This window comes from Sinocyclocheilus grahami, unplaced genomic scaffold, assembly GCF_001515645.1.
Source record: "Sinocyclocheilus grahami isolate Dianchi unplaced genomic scaffold, SAMN03320097.WGS_v1.1 scaffold255.1, whole genome shotgun sequence".
Classification (NCBI taxonomy): Eukaryota; Metazoa; Chordata; class Actinopteri; order Cypriniformes; family Cyprinidae; genus Sinocyclocheilus; species Sinocyclocheilus grahami.
The window spans coordinates 795,564-806,962 of record NW_015505434.1 but is presented as its reverse complement, the minus strand read 5'-3'; the positions used below and the strand labels follow the sequence as shown (position 1 = coordinate 806,962).

At 36.7% G+C, this 11,399-nt stretch overlaps 1 protein-coding gene across 1 annotated transcript; it reads left to right on the top strand.

The window, feature by feature from the left end:
- The first annotated feature begins 236 nt into the window (after positions 1-236).
- LOC107598731 (endothelin-1 receptor-like) lies at positions 237-11,029 on the top strand. The gene is made up of 8 exons (XM_016290148.1): positions 237-492; positions 1,735-2,212; positions 4,503-4,630; positions 6,311-6,509; positions 7,445-7,597; positions 7,879-8,012; positions 8,363-8,471; positions 9,767-11,029. The coding sequence occupies exons 2-8, from the start codon at positions 1,805-1,807 to the stop codon at positions 9,902-9,904; spliced, it is 1,269 nt and encodes a 422-aa protein (XP_016145634.1). The 5' UTR covers positions 237-492; positions 1,735-1,804; the 3' UTR covers positions 9,905-11,029.
- Positions 11,030-11,399: the final 370 nt, after the last annotated feature.

The following is an 11,399-nucleotide window of genomic DNA, read 5'->3' as shown; positions in this document are numbered from 1 at the left end:
CAAGGTGACAGAAGTTCTGTCAGGGCGAGAGAAAGAAAATGACAAAGATCGAGGGAGAGAAAGAAGGCAAACCTCAGGAGAGGATTTGTAATTCCTCCTGATGCTTCGATTGACTGTAGACAGTCAGGCAGGCTGTGCCTCACCAAGCGCCGGTGTTTCCTTTGGGGGCCCCCTCCCGGCCGAGGGGGGAGGTGGAGAATTGCAATCCCACCCCGTCAAAGTGCTCTCTCTTAAACACTCACGTACACACACGTACACACACACATACAGCAACTCTCCACAGGAAAAGCTAGAGACAGAATGCGCAGCCCCTTCACAGCAGCTTTGGTGTGTCGTGGCGTCCAAATGGGATCGTACTACACTTTGATAGTTGGTTAATTACTCATATGATACCACACAGATGTCTGGGGGGCTCTAGCCGAATATTCGTCTCACTAACTCACTGACTGACTGACTGACGGGATCCTGGGGAAGGCAGACATTTAAGGAGCGGTAGGTGAAAAACCAGGAGGCATTTATAATTCATTAGTGTAGCAGTTTACTTGCCGTTAAGGATCCCTTTAGTGCCTAGCTGATGCTAAACTGAGATGCTACTTGAAGGGCTGTCTACTAAATAGTTCCTTGTGTACCAGGTGGTGGCAGGGACTTTGAACAGGAAACACATCTTGGCTCAGAAGTGTTCCTTTGCTGTCAAGATAATGAAAGGGGGTTTCAAATGATTCCAAACAAGATGAGAGTTGATTAACTTTTCTCACTTGTGATTCTCGTGTACAAATAGGCTATGTTTGTTATGGATTTATTGCATTTATTTGAAATGCATTCAAATAATTTTTTTAAATAAAATAATAGACATTTTAATGCTATTCTCAGTCAAATGTCAAAATATGAAGCTTACAGTTATTGGAAAATTTGGTAACACTATACAATAATGTCCTATTAGTTAATGTTAGTTAACTAGTACATTTGTTACAGTATTTATTCATCTTTGTTAACATCATAACAGTTCATTTGGTAGTTCATGTTAGCTTAGATCCATTAAACAAATACTAGCAGATACAACTTTTGATTTTAGTAATGCAGTAAATGTTGAAATTAATTAATTATTTTTCATTGTTAGTTCATGCCATTTTATTAAGTTAACCGATGTTAGCAAACGTTATTATTACCAAAATTATATCTGAAGGATATAAAACCATGTAATTGTTATTAAGCAGTTGTCTTTGAATTTAATAATACTAGAAAACTACATATTGTGAAATGCATATTGTGACATCTTTATTAAGTTTGGGGAAACTGCCCTTATGAATGCCAAATGCAAACCAAAGCGGGAATGTGTGTTGAGGAAACAAACTGATGAAAGCCGTGCAACGGGCACATTTTAAAAATTACAAATAAAAAAAACAAAAGCTTGATGCTGTGCCACTAGCACCATGCCAGCATTGATGGGTACTTGCCGGGAATGACAGGAAAGGCAATGTCTCGTCCCTCTAGCGTGACAGTAACTCGCACTGGCACTTTCCATCTGTGCTCCTCTACTAAATCCCTTTTGAAGTTGTCTTGAAGTTTTGCAGATCTAGTGTTATACTTTTAAGTAATTCTCTTTGATTTTGTTTTATTCTGAGGCCTGCGTCGTATGTCTCTTTATTTTGTGTGCTCGAGCTGCGACAAACTGAACTCCAATTTGCTTAACGACATGTGGTTTTGATGTCCGTCCTGTTGTTTGTTATCCCACAGCTGTGCTAAATAGCTGTAATCAGACTCTTATCGCCTCATCTGGAAATCAAAGAGTGAACTGTGTTCTGCAATGGGCATTACGACACTACAATTGCTTTTGCTAATGGCCGTCCTGGCCACTGTTGGAATATGTCACATTAATGGAACAGAGGAAGTCCTTCAAAACTTTACTACCTCCAAAATCAATGTGCATAAAGGTCTCCAGCCCTCCACCAGAAAAGCCCTGCTGGATAACAAAACCAGAGTGAAGGGGCCTCCATCCTGCAAGGATCCCACTTCCATCAAGCTCTATTTTAAGTATATTAACACAATTATTTCCTGTGCCGTGTTTGTGGTGGGCATGGTGGGTAACGCCACCTTGCTGAGGATTATTTACCAAAACAAGTGTATGAGGAACGGACCCAACGCCCTCATCGCCAGCCTGGCTCTTGGAGACCTCATCTACATCACCATAGACATCCCTATCAATGTCTACAAGGTAGGCACAGATCTGTTTCTTCATTGTTTTCAATTGATAGGAAGCATGACATCATGTTGCTCTCAAAGGGTACTTTTCATAAAACAGACCAGCCTACAGAGTACAATACAAAAGAGACAGCTTGAGCACAGGAAGGGAGAATGAGCTGGCAGAGGAAGTTGGGAGGGGGCTTAGATGCACAGGGCAGGGGCGTACGATTATATACGGTCATCCAGAGTTTATCTCTAGGGCCATCCTATTACGGTTACTGAGGTTTTTGTGATGAGTGCAGCAGGGATATGGCCTGATAGAATAAACAGGGGATTGAAGGGCGGTCATCCAAACGAACAGCCCTGTTCTGACTATAGTGCTTCATCACAAGCCAAAGTTCCTTGTCTAATTTTCAGCTCATCAGTGAACATAGTACTTGACAATGAACAGAGGCCTGTGTTAGCAAATGGATCAATGATGTAATGTTCTCTTAATTTATTCAAAAACAGATGAAATATGCAACTCAGACATACAATGACTTAAATACACTTCTTCAGTAAAGAGCATATTTTGAATTTCTGTATGAAAAATATGCTCAAAAAATGTCAAGGTCATACAACCGTCCTGATATCATTATGAAGAAACAAGACATATAAAAAAAAAATGAAATGATTAAAAAGTATTTTGGCGTCATCATCTTATTATTTCTTATGGGATAGAAGAAAGAATATTTTATGCTTCTCTGCTTAATAAAAATCATGTGGCCCAATATAAAAATAAAAAAAACATGTGGTCCAAACAAGCAGACTTAAAAAAAAAACATAAAACAGGAAATTATTCCATAGAGGACTCCTGCTTATCCTCATGACTGTGTGACAAGGTATAATTATCCAAACATTCAAGATAATTTTACTTTTTATGGCAATGCAGTTCATGTTGTAAAATGTCATGTAGTGTGACCCCCCAAAATTCACTGACATTTATGAATGAATAATTCAAAATAAAAAAAAATTGATATTTAAAAGGAAAAACACACATGTATTCAAGGTGTACAAAATATTATTAATATTAATATTATATAAATAATATTTATTTGTGTACATTTTTAAAATGCAATTTTATTTATTTATGTTTTGTTGTTGAAGATACTTTTTACTTGATGGATACACCACATGACATTTTTGGAGTCATACTGAAACTTTTCTTGAAAAAGGTTGAAAAAGTTTCTTGAAAAAGTCCCCCCCCCCCTCTCATCACTGACTCATGCCACGTTTCCTATCTGTAGTCCGTCTTCACAATTTATAAAGTCAAAACGCTCTCTGAAATGAGTTTAGCACTGAATGTTTGTCTTCCAATTTTCAGCATTCATAAAGTCTGTTATTATGTTTTACAAAATTCATTTTGAGAGACTTTTGGGATATTGGGTGGAGATGTCAGATGAACATACTCTTAAGAGTTTCGTGATCAGAGATCTCGTGTGCTGCTCTATTAGGATGGAAAATATCAAGTGAAAGCTCACATGAAAAAAAAAAAACATAAATGTTTTAAAATGGAAGTGTGATGTTTAGCATGTCTTGTTTTGTGGCGCATATACTTGTTTTGTGTGCATTCCAGACCACTGACTTCTACTATACATCAAATACACATACAAACACACTTCTCCAGCTGTGCCACTGATTAAACTCAACACTCCGCATACAAACAGGGCCAGGATACACCCGTGAGGAGTTTCCTTTCTAAACCTGAGCATAATCCACATACTTTTCCTGCTTAACAAAAGGCAAGGTCCTCTCAGAGAACCTTGTCAAGGCCACTTAAATGATGAGACATTGCAGAAGTTCAACCCCCCCCAAAAAACACTTATGATGAGGCAAATGTCATTACAAAAAAGGTGTACACTACAAAAGAGGAGACAGGAGGTTTTTGTTTTCATCTCTACTGGAGTCTTGCAAGGTGAAGACAAGCAAAAGTATACAACGACCAAGAAAGTGCCTGGGCAACCATTGAAACGGCTCTGAAGCCATTTCATCAAGACAAGATGTGTGCCCTTAAGGTCAAAAATGGGAACAGAGAGTCAAAACAAAACAAAACAAAAAAATCTGTTCTTTATTTAAGCAAATTCCAGACTGCTTCAATTTTGGTTAAACATCTCCATTTCTTTCTTTCATATAAATAAACACCCAGAGATATGCACTTAACATAAGTAAGAACATGTTGCTCAATTCCTCCACATTTAATTTATTCTACTAGAGTGAACGATTAGCTTGTGGGTCATATGGCTGAGGAATCATAGTCATGAATGATTCTATTTTTCTTGCAGCTACTTCTCACAAAATGGCCATTTGATGACAGCTCTTTTGGACTCTTCCTGTGTAAACTGGTGCCTTTCCTCCAGAAAGCGTCTGTTGGGATTACAGTACTCAATCTGTGTGCTTTGAGCGTGGACAGGTAAATCACAGCTTCACTATTTTGATGTCAAAGTGTACATATATAATTGCTAACATATAATTATATCCATAATCTAAAAAAAAAAGAAAGAAACAAAAGCAGTTCTTGACAGACCCGTTTCAGGTCTGAATCAGGTGGGTTTGATTAGTGAGACATTGAAAATGTTGGGGGAGCTCTGTGAACGGATTGAAAACAAAATCAAACAAAATGTTGAAATACTGACCACTTTTAGTGTTTTGCTATTCAAAAGCTAATTTTTTCTCCAAATACTCATATGTTTTCTAAAATAAAATAAAGCTTGTAAACCCTTTTGCCCACAAAACCTTCTCTAATTTGACCTTTAAACTTTGGGTCACAGTGAGGTTGGGGTTCAGATTTCACTGTTGAGCTCAGGGATAGACCTATAGGTCAGAAGCTGGGACACGTTTTAATCTTTCACTTCTCTACTTATCAAGTTATTTTGTATTTTATTGTATAAGTCATTATAATAGAAAAAAAGGAATACTTTTTCACAATATTTGTATCAGTGATAACTAAATACTAAGTAATATGGAATCTATCTGCAATCACATACATGTTTATTACAAATTTTATTAACACAAAATGCAAAGAGGTCATTTGTCAAGTAACTTAAATTCTTTCTATTATATTTATTCACCATTGTTTATTTATTACAATTTTCTGAGCCCTCTCCAATTAAATTAAATTACCTTTTGACAAATTACCTCAACATAATGTGAACTCCTTCTGATATACAAAAAGAAAAGCAGAAACAGACAATATTATGTTCTTATATTCTTTCAGACAATAATATTCTTTTTTTTCTGAGTAAAATACTTTTCATTGTCAGCACTATAAATGCAAATCTGAGCCACAAATTTCTAGCAGCCTGTCGCAATTTTTAAAGAATGAATCACTTGAATCAAACGTCTGGCCTTAATTTTACAACAGCACAGCCGCTTTCAATTAGTTTGTGAATCATGCCGAGGAAATGTTCAGCACATCTCGTCCGAATCGTGTTCCCCATGTTGCGTGAACTTACATATCATGTCTTTCTCATCCGTCTGAGTGTTGGCAAAGTGGATAACATCTCCACTTAGTGAAATATAAATGCCACATTGTTGTTAAACAGGAATATTCAAATGGTTCATAAAAAATATATATAGTTATGTATAAAATCTTGATGCACCGTTTTACAGAAAAACCCACAAGAGAAAAGATATTAATGAAACAAACAAGCAAACATAACTTTGAGCAAAGGGAAACAAGCAGCCAGGCAAACCAGTGACTTTACCAAACAAACAGCTGAAGTATATCTGTGAGCATTTTAGTAATATGAATATTAAAATGCAAAGCAGTCCTTTCATTAATCTTAGATCAACCTTTAAGCATATGGTAGCTATAAACCAGTAGCTGAATGTTGTAACAAAAACACAGCTGTACAGCAGTGATATTTTTACAAAAGCTTTCCCATCAGGAATCTGATCAGTCGAGCTTTGCAGGTGTTGACATAAAACAAAGATGGTGTTGAAGACTCTACATTCTTCTCTGGGGTCATTCACAGAAATGTTTAGTGCACATGAAGCAGAGCTTCAATGATATTTCTCTTTTTTGAAATGTTGAAACAGATGAGCAATCGTCTGAGAGTTTTGCTAATTTGTTGTACCTTTTGTGGCTCAGGTACAGGGCTGTAGCATCCTGGAGCAGAGTGCAGGGGGTCGGCATTCCCCTCTTTACTGCCATTGAGATCTTTTCCATCTGGGTCATGTCCATCATCTTGGCTGTGCCAGAGGCAGTGGTCTTCAACATGGTCACCTTTACCTACAAGAACCAAACCTACCGCACTTGCATGCTCAAGCCTGAAACTGACTTCATGATGGTACGCTTTAACCGGATGGATGTCATGCAGACGTCTTTTCCCCTCATTCGCATAAACACTCAAGCACTTTGTAATAAACAGTGCATCCTGTCCGGTTGACCCCGAGCAGGATGCCGTGCACTATTTCTGTGATCTTTTACAAACTTTGAACCTGGGAAGAACATTTTAAGTAAATAACAGACAATACAGAGGATAAGAGTAAACCCTTTGAGTTACCTTCAGTTGCCCCGTGCAGGCGATATCTGGAGATTTCTTTCCATTTGTTTCAGTCCAAAGAAGTAAATTGATAGCAGACCATGAGTGCAATTACAAGCTGATGTATCTCTCTCAAGCAAAGCCATATGTGTAGATGAGAAACAGAGTTCATTATCTCATATGAACCCTGCCATTAATCACAGAAACAAAAGACAATTCAAACAAACTCAACACAGCACAATTCAATTATAAAAATTAAATTAACATTGTGTTGAGTTCACCTTTTTTTATGCATAACAGTTATGCTAGGGACTCCTAAAAGGAGTTTCCACTACTTTTTATGGACTATTTAGCTAACATATGCCCCATTCAGAAGTTTGGGGTCAGTACATCAGCTAAAATTCTTACTGACCGCAAAATTTCAAACAGTAGAATTGAATATCTTTATCGTTATCATCTCTTTATTTTTCTTACCGGTTCATTGCTCTTCTGGCTTCTAAACATCCATCAAAGGTCTAAGCTCACCATTAAATCAATGCTGTGATCTTCTGAGGCCATTTTTGTTACTTTTACTCCTGCAAATTAACTATTTTAAACTAAGTTGGTATTATCATATAAAAAGGATTTTAAAAATTGTTATGACAACTCAGCCCTTAAATTATCTTATTTCATGACATATTAACTGTGTTTGTTTACTGTACACATAATGGATAGCGTTTATGTGTTTTATCTTCTCTCAGTTCTATGTAAATTGGAAAGACTGGTGGTTATTTGGCTTTTACTTCTGCGTGCCGCTGGCCTGCACAGCTGTTTTCTACACCCTCATGACATGTGAAATGCTCAACCGCAGAAATGGAAGCCTTCGGATTGTCCTCAGCGAACACCTTAAACAGGTAAGAATAAGTCCTTATTACTAATGATCATAAACATCCAAGTCTGTATGATAAAAACATACTAATAATTGCTGAACAGTAAAGGCTTTTGCATTTAGAATATGTTCTGTGTGTTATTGTCTTTATGAACGCTTAGATGATATCATAATATTCTTTTTAACCTGTCCTGTATGCACTATTGTGAGTAAAGCCTTTGAAAGCTATAGAGGAGTTACAATATGAGAGTATATTATATAACACTGAACATACTGCTGTTCTAATGGCTTGTTTATGCTCTGCAGCGGCGTGAAGTGGCTAAAGCAGTCTTCTGTTTAGTGCTGATCTTTGCTCTTTGCTGGTTCCCTCTTCATCTCAGTAGACTGTTGAAGAAAATGGTTTATGTTCCAAATGATGAAAGACGTTGCGACCTACTCAAGTGAGTGAGCCTTTGCCAATTTGGACTCTTAACAGTGGACTGATTTATTTTATACCTTACATGCTTGTACTGCTTGTGCATAAGTCATTTTTTTCTGAAGTAAAAGTTATATTTTGTACTCTAAAGTGTTTATACAGTAAGTGCTCATAAGTTTACATACCCCTTGGAGACTGTAAGATTTGTAGCATTTAAAAAAAAGTATATATAAATATATAAATGTTTTTAGGTTTTTATGGTCTTTCTTAGCAAAAAAAATTTAAATAAAGATCTTGTAGATTATGCAAAGGGTATGTAAACTCAGGAGCAGAACTGGATACGCAACAAAACTAAATGAGTGTCCAAACTTTCAGCTTCCTGTTGATCATGGATTATTTTGGCATCAACTTGGCCACTGTGAACTCATGCATCAACCCCATCATTCTCTACTTTGTGAGCAAGAAGTTCAATAATTGCTTTAAGGTGAGTTTAAAACTGCTTGCTTCCTTCATTTACCTGCCATTGCAAATGCAGAACGTCTTCGCAAAATCTGAAAATGGCCACAACAGAACAATCTATCAGCAAATTACGCTTGATTTACAGAGACAGATGTTTAGGGTCCTGTGAGTCATTCTCAGAGAGAGATAAGCCATGCCCAGCCCTTACTGAGCACAGTTTACCGATAATGATGTCAAACCCTAAGTGGGCTGCTTTTGAGTAATGAGGATGATCCCAAAGATAGTGTTTGCGAGACAAAGCAAAACAACAACAACTCAAAGTTCATGGGCCTAAATACAAGCAAATTGATGATTTGTGCAAGAGATGGTGTGGGTCCAAGAGAAATATTCAAAGTTGATTTACTATGGGTCAAACTTAGTGCTGCAGATAAGAAATTCGGATTCATTTAAACTCGTTCACCTCCAATACAATACAATGTGTACAACTTAAAATCTAAACCTCATTAGAAAAATGTCCCTGTAGCAACATTTCTGTAAAATAATATTACAGTAAATTGCTCCTTGCATGTTTCATGGAACTTTCAAATGGAAATGCCCAATGAGTGGCGCTAAACAGCATATGTTCAAGTGAGTCTCTGAAACAGATGAATGTAAATCTATCAACGTTTTATTCTGTTGGCTGTTCTAAGCATCACAGCAGTTTGAAAATTGAATGTCCAGTGAGTGGCGCTAAAAGATTAATGCTTTATCGTGTTTGAAAATAACATACCACCTACCCTAAACCTAACAGTGTTAACAAAAGCAAACATTAGATAAAAACACATCTGCTAAAGCAACCATGCCATTTTAGCTTACTTCTATAATTCTTTAAGCTGTTTTATCGGGTGTCGTGACTTGTATTTTACCGCACTCATATCCCAGCGTTCTGAATTGCAAATGCAATGCTGTACCAGGTGAGCTATCGAGCAAGCTTACTATGTCAAAAAAGCCATACATATAGAGCTGGTTATTTAATACAACATCAAAATGTATTGGTTTACAAATCATACTCAATGGTAAAAGTGTTTTGGGGTCATAAAATAATATTATAAAAGGAACCACACAAAAAAAGTCTTTATTCATTGATAATCTGCCAATGTAATCATAATGAATGTGTGAAAATGTGCTTTATTGCCTTTAGTTTTCATTTCAGCTAGAAAGTGCTGTGAATTGAATGTAAAAGTAAATTTTTGGAGTTTAGCAAAAATCAAGGTATGTTTTTCCAGTGAGCCTATGTTGGTACAATCAAATGATTTTCTTTGTTCTTTATCATTATTTCAGTCCTGCTTGTGCTGTTGGTGTTACACCAAGAACCAGGTGTCCAGCTCAGGCCCAATGAACGGCACTAGCATTCAGTGCAAAAACCATGAGCCCGCCAACCTCAATACCGACAGAAGCCTTCGTAAATACAGTGAATGAGAGGTGAAGGACTCACTCCAGTCAGCCTACATGCTTAAAACACATTATAAAAGCGGACATCATCCAGCGTCAAACTTTGAGGTGGAAAACATTGTAACCATTCATATGAAACTAAAGTTCCTGTGCTCGGCGCAGTATCAGGCTGTTTTTTTATATAGCTTCAGACCAGACAATGGACCTGATATATTTAAAGTCTCCCATAGACCTACAGCAGCTGTTCCCAGACTTTCAGAGGGTTGTTTTGCTGTGTGAGAAGTGGTGGGAGTGAAGACCAACAGCAACAGGATGCAGCTGAACCTAACAGCTTCAAATTAACCCTCATCAGGAGCTTGACATGTTTTCCTTATGTAAATGCTACACTATGAACATGCTCTGGATCGTCACTGTCCGACATGAAAGGAAGTTACAGAAAGGAAGATTGAAGTGGCGAGGGTCAATCTGTGTTTTCTGTGTTCCTTCCTATGAGCTTTGCCAAAGAAACTCCCAGCATGCCGCTGAGGAGGCAGCCTATCCTTCAAATTCAGTGTCCGGTTGTTATTGTTAGCACATTGAATGCAGTTATGGAAGTTTAAGCCAGGCTAGTTTGTAAAACAGGAACTTCCAGGCCGCTACATGTCTCAATCTTTATTAAGTTGTTAAGTGAATCATATTGTGCGCTGGACGTCACTTCTGTTTATTTAGTGGGGTAGGAAGATAATGAAGGTATGCCTTTGTGTTTGAATGCCAAATTAAGTTTATTGTGTATATGCTTGTTTACGGTGAAAATATAAGCTCAGAATTAAATTACAAATCAAAACGTGAACATAATACAGCAAATGTGAAATGAACCAGCTGGATTCAGTTCCAGCAATAAGGAGGCAAATGAAACTTGCTGGGATTTAAGAATAATTTCTAGGAATTCATCCAACTGCAACAAATTCTGTGTTATCTTTCTGTAATCAAAACAAAAACGCCCAAGAGATACAAACATGTCTTTGCTTTTTTTGACACTGTGAATTTTCTGTGAACATAACTCATACATGCTATTAACCTTGCATAGATTAATATTATTAATATTTAATGGCCTCAGTATTTGTATGTCATCTGTATTTTAAGTTGAAATATTTATTGTTGTTGCAAAAACATACACTACCGCTCAAAAGTAGGGGTCAGTAAGATTATTCATCTTATTTAATTTTATTATTATTATTATTATTATTTTTAATGAATACTTTTCTTCGGGAAAAAAGATGCATTAAATGGATCAAAATAAACTGTAAAGATTTCTGTCTCAAATAAATGCTGAACCTTTCAAACAGTTATTTGAAATTGTAAAAATATTTCATCAAACAAATGCAGCTTTTCCCTAAACAAACTACAAAAACTCCTACTGGACCCAAATTTTTGAATGGTAGTGTATAAGGAATTAAGAAGTCAATTTTCTTATTGATGTAATTTGAAACTAATATGAATGACATTATACACATTCTGACAGAGACCTACATGGGTCTTGTTA

Bases quoted from the DNA above. Each gene is read 5' to 3' on its own strand.
- LOC107598731 (XM_016290148.1), top strand. From the start codon at position 1,805: ATGGGCATTACGACACTACAATTGCTTTTGCTAATGGCCGTCCTGGCC. The intron at 2,213-4,502 runs GTAGGCACAGAT...TTTTTCTTGCAG, and splicing joins TCCCTATCAATGTCTACAAG to CTACTTCTCACAAAATGGCC. The intron at 8,472-9,766 runs GTGAGTTTAAAA...TCATTATTTCAG, and splicing joins AGTTCAATAATTGCTTTAAG to TCCTGCTTGTGCTGTTGGTG.